General features: G+C 43.9%; 1 protein-coding gene across 1 annotated transcript in view; it reads right to left on the bottom strand.

The window, feature by feature from the left end:
* The window catches only part of PDS5A (PDS5 cohesin associated factor A), an 831005-nt gene that overhangs the window by 738079 nt on the left and 77751 nt on the right, over positions 1-15175 (bottom strand). The window contains exons 3-5 of the mRNA XM_069202018.1: positions 14384-14587; positions 14177-14263; positions 11753-11850 (exon numbers count right to left, since the gene is read on the bottom strand). Coding sequence (XP_069058119.1) covers positions 11753-11850; positions 14177-14263; positions 14384-14587 — 389 coding nt within the window. The remainder of the gene's footprint in view (positions 1-11752; positions 11851-14176; positions 14264-14383; positions 14588-15175) is intronic.

The following is a 15175-nucleotide window of genomic DNA, read 5'->3' as shown; positions in this document are numbered from 1 at the left end:
CCCGGATGGCCAGACTGGCGGCTTTCAAACCTGAATTAATAAGTGAAATCAAATCTGGCATATCTGCAAGCCTCCAGAACCCGATATCAAAACTAGGAGCAAAACCTAACAAAATTGATATAGTACAAGAGTTATTGAAATGGGAGAGGAAATAGAGCAACTATAGGAGACAAGCACCTCACAAGAAACTATTTTAAATGAACTTCAAAGCCAGGCTAATGTAGCCACTTTGAAATGTAAGGTGAAGATCTGAAAATTCAATTGAGAAAGAAGAACCCCGGTGTCAAAGACCTACAGGAAGGAGGTGAGGTCTCATACGTTGGGACAATTACAATGGGTCTTTCGCTCTTACTGGTGTGCAATGGCTACCCGCAGAGCCACGTCAAGATGGCTCACTCATGTAGCCAATGGTGGGTAGCCTGCAGAAGATGTGAGGCGATGTGACAAAATTCCACAGCTTCAAAGTGAAAGAGAAAACTCTTAGGGGAGCAACAGTGAAAAGGAAAATGCTACTTACCAGTAGACATCTGTTTGCGGCATGAAGTACTGTCGATTCATATGCTCTGCATTATCCTGCCATCTAGTGCTGGGCTTGGAGTGTTGCAACTTGTTTTTCTTTGAGTTACAGGATAGAGTAGCCCCTCCTTCTCAGTGGTACTGCGCATGGGCATCGGGTCCTATGTTAGATTGTTTTCCCGCAAGCGGGTGAGAAAGAGTATAAGAATATTATAGAAAAGAGTATGTCCATGCGCATATAAGTAACTATGTACAATTATGTACAAATATAGAATAACTCGAACTGCCACAGGCCTCCATGGAGTAGGGAGGGCGCATGTGAATCTACAGCACTACATGGCATCCCTGAAGTTCCATAACATTGATGTGCATGGACCGGTGGCTGCGATCTCACGATCCTTGAAATGTGAGGCTGTTGAGGTGAGCGCCCCAACATGTGAGAAGCATTTGAGGCCAGGACCATTTGAGGAACAGGGTCTTGAAAAGGCAGCCCTTTGAGTAGGTTGGTGGAGTTCCACCATAGTAGAGAGGTAAGCTGGATGGTCTAACACTAGATCTTGAAGATGACCCAGAGGTGGAGACCATTGACGAAGGAGACTGCTGTAGGAGACGCATGTGAAGTCTGGCATGAGGGACTATGGCAATGCAGGTCACCATTATTCCTAGAAGCTGCATTAATGTCCTGACTGTGTAAGTGTGATTGTCCTGAAAATGCGAGATTGTTGAAAGTTGTGAACACGTGCTGGATTGGGGTAAGCTAGCCTCAAATGAATGTTCAGAAGAGCCCCTAGGTACAGTTGAATTTGAAGCGGTTTTAAGTGTAATTTCAGAGTGTTGATAGTATAATCTAGTTTGTTGAGAAGGTTTACCGCGATTTGGGTGTGTGATTGGCATTGGTGTAAAGTGCTGGCTTTGATCAGCCAGTCGTCCAAATAAAGGAATACACGTATCTGTTGTCTTCCGAGATGAGCTGCAACCACAGCTAGGCATTTGGTGAATAGGCTGGGAGCGGTTGTAACCCCAAAAGGCAGAACTTTGAACTCCTAGTGTTGCTCCACCACCACAAAATGTAGAAATGTGAAGAGTGCAAGGGTGAATAGGCATGTGAAAGTAGGCATCTTTCAGTTCTAAAGTCACCTTTTTGTAGCAAAGGAATTACGTCTTGAACGGTGATCATGTGAAAATGTTCTGAGAGAATATAGTGAATTAGTAGCTGAGGGCCAAAATGGGCCTGAGAGTGCTGTCTTTTTTGGGAATGAGGAAGTAGAGGGAGTATACTCCCATTACTTGGTAGTGGATGGGAATAGGCTCTATTGCTCTTTTTAACAGTAGAGATTGAAGAGTGAGGTGTTCTGCTACCGTTTTGTGTCAGTGAGGTGGAATGTTTGGAGGTGTTGATGTTAGTTCCAGGCAATAACTCTGGCTGAAACTGTAGAGGCTGAAAGGTAAGACTCCGCCATAGTCTTTCTAAATTTCGGTGCTGAAATCATGTTTGTGGCCGACCATGACCTGAGGGCAGTGGTGGTTTGGCAACCTCTGGTTTGGAAGTCTTTGTGGAAGGAAGAGGGGCAACATTACTCACGGTTTGCACCAAAGATATGTGCTGGCTTTCAATATCTGATTGCAGGTCTGAGTCAGAGTCTTGACTCGAGAAAGTCTCCTCTTGCTCCACCTCCTCCTGGACATGTTCGTCCCCAAAAATGTCCGGGGTGTGTTCTTGGGTTGAGTGTGTCATTTCCACCTGCGAACCAGTTGGTCCCAGAGTGTCTTCTTGGACTTAAACGATCAGCATGTGTTGCATGTGGCTTCGATGTGGTCCGAGGAAAGAAAAAGATTACACACTTGATGGTTGTAGGAAGTTGGCTCTGTATGTGCTATTTCAAAGTAAGGAATAGCATGCAAAGAGTCCAAGGGTTCCCCTTAGAGGTAAAATAGTGGTAAAAATAGATAATACTAATGCTCTATTTTGTGGTAGTGTGGTCGAGCAGTAGGCTTATCCAAGGAGTAGTGTTAAGCATTTGTTGTACATACACAGACAATAAATGAGGTACACACACTCAGAGACAAATCCAGCCAATAGGTTTTTATATAGAAAAATATCTTTTCTTAGTTTATTTTAAGAACCACAGGTTCAAATTCTACATGTAATATCTCATTCGAAAGGTATTGCAGGTAAGTACTTTAGGAACTTCAAATCATCAAAATTGCATGAATACTTTTCAAGTTATTCACAAATAGCTGTTTTAAAAGTGGACACTTAGTGCAATTTTCACAGTTCCTAGGGGAGGTAAGTATTTGTTAGGTTAACCAGGTAAGTAAGACACTTACAGGGCTTAGTTCTTGGTCCAAGGTAGCCCACCGTTGGGGGTTCAGAGCAACCCCAAAGTCACCACACCAGCAGCTCAGGGCCGGTCAGGTGCAGAGTTCAAAGTGGTGCCCAAAACACATAGGCTAGAATGGAGAGAAGGGGGTGCCCCGGTTCCGGTCTGCTTGCAGGTAAGTACCCGCGTCTTCGGAGGGCAGACCAGGGGGGTTTTGTAGGGCACCGGGGGGGACACAAGCCCACACAGAAATTTCACCCTCAGCAGCGCGGGGGCGGCCGGGTGCAGTGTAGAAACAAGCGTCTGGTTTGTAATGGAAGTCAATGGGAGATCTAGGGATCTCTTCAGCGCTGCAGGCAGGCAAGGGGGGGGTTCCTCGGGGAAACCTCCACTTGGTCAAGGGAGAGGGACTCCTGGGGGTCACTCCTCCAGTGAAAGTCCGGTCCTTCGGGTCCTGGGGGCTGCGGGTGCAGGGTCTCTCCCAGGTGTCGGGACTTAGGATTCAAAGAGTCGCGGTCAGGGGAAGCCTCGGGATTCCCTCTGCAGGCGGCGCTGTGGGGGCTCATGGGGGACAGGTTTTTGTACTCACAGTCTTAGAGTAGTCTTGGGGTCCCTCCTGAGGTGTTGGATCGCCACCAGCCGAGTCGGGGTCGCCGGGTGCAGTGTTGCAAGTCTCACGCTTCTTGCGGGGAGCTTGCAGGGTTCTTTAAAGCTGCTGGAAACAAAGTTGCAGCTTTTCTTGGAGCAGGTCCGCTGTCCTCGGGAGTTTCTTGTCTTTTCGAAGCAGGGGCAGTCCTCAGAGGATGTCGAGGTCGCTGGTCCCTTTGGAAGGCGTCGCTGGAGCAGGATCTTTGGAAGGCAGGAGACAGGCCGGTGAGTTTCTGGAGCCAAGGCAGTTGTCTTCTGGTCTTCCTCTGCAGGGGTTTTTCAGCTAGGCAGTCCTTCTTCTTGTAGTTGCAGGAATCTAATTTTCTAGGGTTCAGGGTAGCCCTTAAATACTAAATTTAAGGGCGTGTTTAGGTCTGGGGGGTTAGTAGCCAATGGCTACTAGCCCTGAGGGTGGGTACACCCTCTTTGTGCCTCCTCCCAAGGGGAGGGGGTCACAATCCTAACCCTATTGGGGGAATCCTCCATCTGCAAGATGGAGGATTTCTAAAAGTTAGAGTCACTTCAGCTCAGGACACCTTAGGGGCTGTCCTGACTGGCCAGTGACTCCTCCTTGTTGCTTTCTTTGTTCCCTCCAGCCTTGCCGCCAAAAGTGGGGGCCGTGGCCGGAGGGGGCGGGCAACTCCACTAAGCTGGAGTGCCCTGCTGGGCTGTGACAAAGGGGTGAGCCTTTGAGGCTCACCGGCAGGTGTCACAGTTCCTGCCTGGGGGAGGTGTTAGCATCTCCACCCAGTGCAGGCTTTGTTACTGGCCTCAGAGTGACAAAGGCACTCTCCCCAGGGGGCCAGCAACATGTCTCTGGTGTGGCAGGCTGCTGGAACTAGTCAGCCTACACAGACAGTCGGTTAAGTTTCAGGGGGCACCTCTAAGGTGCCCTCTGTGGTGTATTTTACAATAAAATGTACACTGGCATCAGTGTGCATTTATTGTGCTGAGAAGTTTGATACCAAACTTCCCAGTTTTCAGTGTAGCCATTATGGTGCTGTGGAGTTCGTGTTTGACAGACTCCCAGACCATATACTCTTATGGCTACCCTGCACTTACAATGTCTAAGGTTTTGTTTAGACACTGTAGGGGTACCATGCTCATGCACTGGTACCCTCACCTATGGTATAGTGCACCCTGCCTTAGGGCTGTAAGGCCTGCTAGAGGGGTGTCTTACCTATACTGCATAGGCAGTGAGAGGCTGGCATGGCACCCTGAGGGGAGTGCCATGTCGACTTACTCGTTTTGTCCTCACTAGCACACACAAGCTGGCAAGCAGTGTGTCTGTGCTGAGTAAGAGGTCTCCAGGGTGGCATAAGACATGCTGCAGCCCTTAGAGACCTTCCTTGGCATCAGGGCCCTTGGTACTAGAAGTACCAGTTACAAGGGACTTATCTGAATGCCAGGGTGTGCCAATTGTGGATACAATGGTACATTTTAGGTGAAGGAACACTGGTGCTGGGGCCTGGTTAGCAGGGTCCCAGCACACTTCTCAGTCAAGTCAGCATCAGTATCAGGCAAAAAGTGGGGGGTAACTGCAACAGGGAGCCATTTCTTTACAATGGTGATCTGTGTGTGGAAATTTGGCATTGCACAGAGGGCAGAATCTGAACGGTTTATTTTCCATCAGAGTATCATGTTCTTCCATGCTACGTGTAGATAAGCCCGCCCCGAAGGGTACGCGGTTGAAGTTTGACCCAAGTTGATAAAGGAAATCAAGATTATGGTGAAAGAAACACGTTTGAAGTACAATACAGTCGATATAAAGAACAGACGGAAAGAGATTCTCGAACCGGAGTGAGTGAATACGGAGCGAGCAAAAACACATCCGAACCAGACAGCAGAGAAAAAACAATCTAACAAAGGACTCAATACCCGTGCACAATATCACAGAGGAGGGGCCAATCTATCCTGTGACTCGAAAACAGTTCTCGAAGAAAAACAAGTTACAACACTCCCAGCCCAACACCAGATGGCAGGATAATGCAGAGCATGTGTATCTACAGCCACACATGCCATCAAACAAAATATCAAATCTTTAAATGTGCCTTATTTCAAGACAGAGAACCAGCAACTTTTTAGCACAAGCATCAATTTGGACTTAAAACAGACAATCTTAGGCCAGACAAAAAGAAATATAGATGGACTTTTCCATTTGGCCTTAATTTTGAATACACAAACAAAACTCAACACACTACACAGAGCATACAGTAGTAGTCCTTTAATAGAACCAAACTGGGATTATCAAAGACAGTGACACCAGCCAGTAAAAGCACCTTTGGAAGAGAAGATGTAGAGAAATATCTTATCGCTGGGACAGGACTAGATCGTGAAGGAGGGACAACTGAAAATCATCAGACGAAAGACAAAAAAAATGAATTCTGAAGCCCTCACACTTAGATTTTTTTTTGCAGTGTAACTGGACCTCAAGAAGAAGGCACCAAGCTTTGTGAAGCCCCGTTCCCAGCTTGGCTTCCAACCTTAACCAACTTGAGAACCAAAAGAGTGATTAAGTTTAAAGGTAAAACCTTAAACCAAGCATTGGTGTATACAAAAAATTCAGCTTTGTACTGCTTGAAGACAACAGCTTCAGTGAGGGATTGAGAACTTTTGAGGCTGTCTTGTTGCCTTATGATTTGGACCTTGGACCACTGGAGGACTGACTTCCTAAAGTCCCTTAAAATAAAAAAATTAAAAAAAAGACAAAAAAGGTGAACACTTTTACCTGTGAGTTTTGCCTCTCATTTCATATTTGTATTGTTTTGGTGGCTTTTTGCTCATTAAATATTTCACCATATTTGTAAACTGGCTTGTGAATGTTACTGTGTTTTCTTCACTTAAACATTGTTGGTAATGTTGGCACTGCTTCAACTACACCAGCATTTCTGTGGGGAATTGACTGCTGCTTGAGCCACAGCTACAAGGGGTGGGGAGAAAGGTTTTATTTAGTCATCTCTGGAGACTTAACCAGGGTTTGTTTCTTAAGATGGTAAGAGTTCACCCTTCCCAAAACAATAACCCACTCTAACAGATATCATTAAGAATGTCAAACTCAAATCATCCAAAACCTGTAAACTGGATTTCAGTATTGGTGAGGAGGAAACATTCCATTACCTTGCAGCAAGTGAAGTAAACGTAGTAAAATATAACAAACTGATGAAAAAGCCATTCACAGACACGTTTGAAACAGTCCAAAAAAGAAATGTCATGGTCAGAGTATAGGTTTGAGTATTTTATTTGAAATTCCTGGTCACCACTCAATGGTAATGTTACTTAGCACTCAAGAAAAACAATGCTAGAGATAGTACACGTTCTGGGGTACAGCTCTTTAGAAAGGTATGCTTCAAAGAAAGATTAACAGCAGATTAGCACCAAGGGAAACCAATTTGAGGTATAAGCCATCCATGCTGTAGAGAAGACTTCACCACTAAATTTATAAGAATGAAGGCAACTTTATGAGCTTGTCTAACTGCCAACTGCCCTATCTATACTACAGAAACTTGGAAGAGGATGATAATTTCTAGGAGGTGCCATTCTTTTTTTAAATCTTGCTTCACTACATATGAACAGGGGTGGCACCCACATGGAGTGTGATTTAGATTAAAAAAAAGTTTAACTGAGAGATGATGGACTAGTCTCACTTATTACCAAGATATGGACGAGATTCCAGACTGTAGTATGACACTACATTGGTGATGCGATATGGGGAGTTAACCATTTAAGAACCACTCAAAGTATTCCTATTTAACATGGTTACTTTTATTATGACCAACTTGAAGTGTTTAAATTCTGAGAAGTATTTTGCTTTACAAGCAGCATTACTTTTTATGGCAAAAACACGTAATATTTAGTAGATGAGTAAGTTAAGAGTACAGTGCAACATGTTTTTATACCAGGACTTAAATAACATTTGCTAATATCTGTAATTAATCAATCAGTGACTAGTGACTACTCTGACATGTATGGCTTTTTGACCAGACCTCTGAAGCTGCAAAAATCCCCGGCTCAGACCACACAGGCAGCAGAGCTTCAGCACACTTCTACACCCAAAGAATGGATGGAGAGCCTCCACAGAACCTGTTCCTCTGCGGCCCAAGAAACCATGCTCAAATTCGCCCCTCACTGGTACTATACCCAGGTTAGATTGGCAGCAAGAAGACAGTGTATGACAGACAGATGTTGGCGCTCCAGAGGAGAGTCTGGCACACTTGCCCATCTCCTATGGTGCTGTCCCAAGCCACACCAGTATTGAGGCGAGGTCCTACATGATATTAATGATAACTTTGACACAGAGCTCCCCCATTTCCTGAGTTACATCCTAATGGGCCCACTCAATGTCCAGACCTACCCCCTGAAATCCTGAAGGCCATCACGCTTGCCCTCTGTGCAGTAAAACAAGCGATCCTGGCTCACTGGTGCACATATAATATACCAAAGCACAGACTGGCTACATGAACTGTGGGATCTACTGGGGATGGAAAAGCTCAAGAGAGTCCACCCTCCTGCAGTTTGACAAATTGTGGGCACCCTGTGTATGCTCCTAGCACTGTACCACAGGTACTTCACCTCACTACATAAGAGTCCACTGGCTCTACTTCATAACTACAGGGGCACTCCCCTTCCACTCACAAGCGATTTCCTCTGTCGTCATGAACTCGTCCACATTAGAGGCACATGTACACTTGTTCTTCACTTGACCTTCCCCCTTTCACTCCTCCTCCTGACCCCACCACTGCCCCCCTTCTCACCCACTCCACCCCCAACCACCCCCCCCCCATCCTCATTGGTCCTTTTACTGTCCCTCTGGATCTTCCTTAATTTGATTTCCCTCTCACCGCCCTACTGGATGTGGGTAAGGTATATGTGTAGGAGGATGGCCCTCTATGTAGTTTGCAAAGCTAGGCACACTGTGCAGGGGGTCCGGCCAACCATACCTTGGTTTTCCAGAGACAAACTAGATCATCTAATGCTGTTTTTTTGAGGTAGAATGGTCGAACAGTTAGGCTAATTATGGAGAATTGCAAAGCATTTGTTGCACTCACAGTGTCAATCATGCATCTCACACATTTTTAGGAATAGCTCGAGACCAATTTATAAAAATACTTCAGCTTTTTATATAAACTAAGATTATCAAAATTGGTTAAGTACTTATAGGAGATGGATTTTTCAAGTTTTAATAAATGCAGTCTTTCTGTTCGTAATTACGCACCATAGGAATCATTAAGCAGTCAACTTTTAAAAATGCTTATAAAATCACACAGTTTAAGCTAATGTGGTGAGAAGTTAGGGTTGTGCAGGCGCTCAGGATTATAAATGGCACAAAAATAATTCAACCATTCACAAAAGGATGCAACATAGGAAAAAGAAGAAAAGGGTGCCAGCACAAGGGAACACACCCATCCCTTACAGGTTTAAGCAAAACCACACATACATTGATACAGTGTGCGGCACACCTCTCAAAACAATTAATGTACATATAAGAACTACATAAGTAATTTTGAGGAAATCAAATTGTCCATTTTTAATACACATTTGAAACGTCCAGTCCAATTCACAGATCCAAATAGTTTCTTCAATTGTTTCAAAACACCTCCATGAAAGTACAACTCAAGCCAACACGTGTTTCGTCATGGGAAATTCTTGTTTGAATCCCGAACGACTTCTTCAGGGCTCCTGACTGATAGGCTTCAACATCTTTATACGTCATCCATAGTATCTAAAAAAATCGACTACAATTAGTCGAATAATTGGTGTATGATTAAAGAACGCACTTCCAGATCATATTGTAATGTAATCACAGCGTTCGCATGATTCGAGGAAACGCGGTGCCGCGAGTCGCGTACTCGTGGCACTGCGTTTCCTCGAATCATGCGAACGCTGTGACTAATTGTAGTCGATTGCGTGTGGGATATGGAAAACCTTACCTACTAGGATTTGGACTCGGAACTAAAGGAGTTCGATCTTCAACTTACATCCCAGATTTTTTTAGATACTATGGATGACGTATAAAGATGTTGAAGCCAGAGTCCGGCGGGAGCAGCGCTGGAAAGTCTTTTGGAGCTGGTGCAAAGCCACTGACGGGGACCACTTGTAAAAGGTCTGTTCTTGCAGCTTCAAAGGTGGTGCCTGGGGGTCCCCTTGGAGGTCAAGGTCGCAAGGGGTGTGGGACCCTTGGGGCACAGCTGGTTCTTCGGTGCAGGGCACAAGGCAGCCGGGTGCAGAGCGAAGCGATGTGCCAGAGGCTGTGCGCAAAGAAGCCCTTTGGATCTGGAGGTAGACCTCTGTTGGTTGCTTACAGAAAACGGGGGCACTCTGGTGGGAGGTCTGAGGTGTTCCTGAAGTACCTCAACTGGGACTTCCTCCTGGTCCTTTTTCAGCTCTGGGGGAGCTGGTTTTCTTGGTGTTTGACATCCACTGACCAGTACGCAAGGTATTGGTACGGTCTGGCCACTGGAGGGCACAGTGCCACCATACTTGGCACACTTGCGGGTTTGTCCGCATGGTCGGTGTGTCGTCTGGTCTGGCTGTGACTTGCAGTTCAGGAGATATTGGCTGGTCAGTGAAGTGATCCTCACTGGGTTAGTGGTTCCTTGGTTGTTGCGGAGTGGTACTTCCACTCAGAAGGGAGGGAGATCTTGGGCAACTGGTGAAGCCTGGAGGTTCTCTTCTGGGTTTTGTGAAGTCAGCACAGTGTCCTGCTCCTCCGCAATGGTGATTGTCAGGTCCTGGGTGCAGCAAGCAGGGTTTGGCACCTTTTTTCATGTGCAGCAGGTCCACAGATCTTGTGCCTTGGATCTTCTTTGAGCTAGTCTTATTTGTCCTTTCGAATCTGATTTCTTGGTCTAGGGGTGCCCATTAAATACTGAATTTAGTGGGCGTTTTAGGGGGAACCTGGTAGTGTCCAATGGGGGACTTACCTTTGGGAGGCTACACCCACTACAGTGACCACTGCCTGTGGGAAGAGTCACTACCCTAAACCTAATCACCTATTTTCCTTCCATCTAAGTTGGAGGAAAATAAAATGGAGGGTCCACCTCGCAGGCTACACTTTGGGGGTCGTGCATGCCAGTTGGGGCCACTACTCCTACCCTTCGTGTGGTTTCCCGCCTTTGCTCCAGGGGGGTTTGCAAAGGGGAAAGCCATCTGCTGCTAGCAGCAGGCCTGGTGGTCGAGTTTCAAGGGCGGTAAGCCCTTTGAAACTCACCAGGGCAGTGCATATTCCTCAGGGAGGGGGTGTTAACTCCTCCGCCCAGGAAGGGCAGTGTTTTACAAACCAGAGAGACAAGGCTCTCCCCCGAGGTTTGTACATCAGCTGCCTGGAGGCGGCAAGCTGGAGAGAACCATTCAGCAAACATGTCAGGATAGTTAGCTTGTGCAGGGGACACCTCTAAGGTGCCCCTTGGGTACATTTAGGGATAAATACACAATTGGTACCAATTTGGATTTATCATTCCAGGTTGTTTGATACCAAACAATCCAGGTTTAGAGCCGCCATCATGTAGCTGGGAAACTTGTGTTTGACCAGTATCTAGCAAGTGTTAAAATGGCTGCTCTGTTCACTCACCATGTCCCAGGTTTGGCAAAGACACAGTGGGGGCATATTGCTCATGCAGCTATGCCCTTACATATAGTGTAGAGCTCGCTGCCTTAGGGCTGTAAGGCCTGCTAGAGGGGTGTCTTACCCCTAGTAAATGCAGTGTATGGTGAACAGGTTACAGAGGAAGTGTGGCATGTCGAGTTTGTGTTTTAGGTTTGCATCAGGACACTCAACCTGCAATGGCAGTGCTGGGTGCATCTGGATGCATGGCCCTTGAGGGTGGCACAATCAGTGCTGCTGGCCTCAGGGGCCTAACCCTAGCAGCCCATGCCCTGGGCACATAGGTACCCACTTACTAGGGACTAATAGAGGTAGTTAAGGGTGTATTCAATTGTGCCAATGCATCACAACAGTTTAAGGGAAAGAGCTCTGGCCCAGGGAACCTGGTTAGCAGGGGTCCTGGGCACTACAACTTCCAGGCTACATCAAACATCAGGCAAAAAGTGGGGGCTAACTATGTCAAAAAGAGGCCTTTCCTCACAACATGTACGATATAAAGCTTTAATAAAAAGTTTGAAACCAGATCTGTAATTAAAACTTATTTTCTCAATGTGCAGTTGTGAAAGAATAGTTTCAAAAACAAAAACATATTTCTCTCTCTCTATATATATATATATATATATATATATATATATATATATATATATATATATATATATTCACTTACTTGATTGCTGAGAAAAGCGTCCGAAAAAGCTGTATAAATATTTCATTGCAGTCTTCTAGCTCAAAGCATATGTTGTAAGACTTCACCCAAGCTAAGTTCTAAGGAGAAAACACACAAACAAAAAATTTGTATTAGTCGAGCATTTCTTTTAGGAGATTCAGAAGGAGCTTTGTCTGTAAACCTCACTGTGGCTGTCATATTGATTCTCAGATGTGGAACTCAAGATTCTAGTTCTACATACAAAGCAGACAAGGGCTAAATTAATTACATTTCAAAACAAATTGGGTAAACAGTTTAGCAATTACTCCTTGCGTTTTCATGCTCATTTATAATCAAACTACACAAACTCTGTGCACTGGGGCCCAGTTGACAGTAAGGCAAATAAAGTCACATTATGCTAGAGTCCTTTATCGTAGGTTTTCGCCAGAATACATGCAGAGTAGTATTACATGAATAGTAGGTTTTCTACTATAGAAATATGCGTTGCCCAGTTAACATGCAATGCAATTAGTATTTAAAGCTAGAAAATGTGCCTTGGCCTTTTATGAATCTGGAAGTGTTGAGCTCTAAGCTACATAACTCTTACGATGAATATTTTTAAAATCAGATTGTGCATCTTGGTTTGGAGCAGTGCCAAAAGACATTAATTGAGAGTGTTTCAGTCTTGATCTTTAGGTCAGGCAACCAGTGTCAGATTAGTATATAATAGCACTCCTTTTTGAGAAAAACAAAAGGCCTATATGTATCACCTTATTTTGCATATTGATCCTATTGTTAGTCTCTCTTCTTCCACTGGGAGAGCCATAATCTAGTATCTAGTAATGTGAAAGGTAAAAGCAAATCCATACATGCTACACTGTTGCGTATTTGAAGTTACTACACAATATCAGGACATTTTAGTTATATAAACCTGAGCAATTCCTTTAACTGTGCCTTTGCTTTGGTATCTATTAAGTCAGGTTCATGTCCAGTTTCTCAGAAATTGCTGCTACACTAGTTGCTGGAAGTCCAGTATGGAAAGCCTGCATGTCTCATTGTCATTGATTGACAAATCTCTTTATGTCAAATCTCTGGCATGAATATGGTTACGCTAGAGATCCCGTAAATCAAGCACTCTCTATTTGATGATTATTGTCTAAAATGGATACAAACATTTGGACAGACTAGTTAAAGTGTACTGCAGTTAAGGTGCTCAATCCGGGATATCAATATTTATATATGTTACAAGGGAAACTTGGCCCCAATAAGACCTTAGGACTGTGATTGTGTGGGAGAGTGTGACTGTTTGTGAGAAAGAATGACTGCATATGGTACTGAGGGAGTGACCGAATTGCCAGTATTCATCAAGTCCAACTGTGCAAGTGAGTGTGTCCCTTCGGGAATGCACTGCTTCTGAAAGATGTGCAATCATGCTGGGACTGTCGAGGCATAACCGCTTTCCATCACCAAGTCAAAATGTTGACAATTTTATCTAACTAATGGTCTAAGCAGAAAATAGTCTTCGACTGGATGAAATGTTTTTCTGCATATAGTAAGAGGAGACTGGACTGTTCCACTACTTCATGTTATACTGTCTGTCTATATTCTTCCTGGTGCCGCATCAAGCTTGTCTGCAGTATATCAATCAAAGATGACCAGAGTAGTGCAGGCATGGAAAGTTAGGATCAAGCCTTATCATTCTAATCTTGGTAAGGTCTTAAATTTGTATTAAGAAAGGCTATTGCTTTTAAGGCAGATGTTCTAACTGAAACATCTCCAATTTTGTTACAATGAAGACTACTAGATCTGGCACTGACTGTTAATTTAATAGATATGCGAACAGTAATTACTGTGGCAATTAAATTTCACAGAAAAGTGTCATGTGCACTTGGCATCCAAGATGCATTCAAATTCAAAACATCCTTTCAACCTCCTCCTTGATGGACTATGCGATAACCGCTCTTTTTATTCACAAATACAGATGACCTGTCCATGAACCAATAACTATGTTTGCTCTGCAATAACTGAATTCCCTCTAATTTTTCCAATTTTACCTGGACGTTCATAGTGGGTTTATTTCCTGTATTGCAGAAGCAGCTTACTTTGCTTTCCATGTACTCTCTAAGCCATTCAGCCGTATTCCCTATGGTGTAATACTTTTTGTATGGACACCGCAGTGTGTGCTCTGCGGGTCATAAAAGTAGGTCTGTATCTGACCTTTTACAGTGAATATTGTTCTCAGGATCTTTTGGTCTTAAGTTGGTTTTCCATCTGGAATTTACATATCCATTTCTGTTTTTGTAAAGTGTTTAGGATGTGTACGTTTCTGGTAAAAACCTTTTTTACGCAGCACCAACCAATATTTCACATGACTGGGATGTAAGGTGTACATTAATTATGTTTTTAAAATATTAATTTACAGTAAGAAATTAAATTCAACTATACCTCTAATAAATAAAAATATCTATTGAACTGGGGACTCTTGGTATCTTCTAAACCTTTAAGTTGTCTTGTTATAAACAGAAATATATCCTGTTGAAAGAAAAGAGGGACATTAGTAATATTTTAAATGTGCACGCACAGAAAAATACACCATTCCAAGCAAAACGAGCCAAGGTAACACATTCATCAACTAAATCTTGTTAGGGGTACCTTGAGTTTGTCATGGGATGTGTAGGGAGCTTCTGGGGCATAGATTCTAAAGATGTCTGCCAAGCAACATGCCACAAGAAGACGGACATCTTTGTTAGCATTCCTGAGGAAGAATTCTGATGATAGATGTAGGGCAAGTGGAAGGTACTGTTGCTTTTCATCTTCAGAATCCTGATCCATGTCCATAAAGGTTTTAACCACCATCTGTGTAACCAAAGGGTATGCCTTTAATATGAATTATCATAGCAAAGCAGAATACCAAATATCTGTAGTCATATCATTGCTTTTGACTATGTAAAACAAATACAGTCCCCAAAAAACAAAGTCAACAAGCATAATTTAAAAACCATCATCATTTACCCACGCTTTAGCAATTATATATACAAATTACAGGAAAGTGATCTATATAAAACAATAGCACTAAAGGTTATAGGAGTTGATCTAAAATAGAACCATTCCCTAACATACATTTAACACATTCAAAAGTGCAACAACGCTAAGGTAGTATCCTCATGTTATGCAGTATTTTCCTCAATTGTATATTTTAGACGAAAGACACATGTTGTATGGACTGGTTGTGCCACGTCTGTGGTATTATCAGCTATCACCAATTACAAAGTTATATATAGCCAATGAAAGCCAAAGATATGACATGTACATATCTTTAGCAGAACTGTAAGTAATTAATCTCAGAGTTTCAAATGATGGCTTGTCAGTCCCCTAATCAACTCTAAGCGGGGTAGCGTGATTACCTGGTGGCAGGGAATAGTAACGGAAAGGGCCTAGTGGAAG

The sequence above is a fragment of the Pleurodeles waltl genome, chromosome 1_2 (assembly GCF_031143425.1).
Source record: "Pleurodeles waltl isolate 20211129_DDA chromosome 1_2, aPleWal1.hap1.20221129, whole genome shotgun sequence".
Taxonomy (NCBI): domain Eukaryota; kingdom Metazoa; phylum Chordata; class Amphibia; order Caudata; family Salamandridae; genus Pleurodeles; species Pleurodeles waltl.
This window is presented reverse-complemented; position numbering and strand designations above follow the sequence as displayed.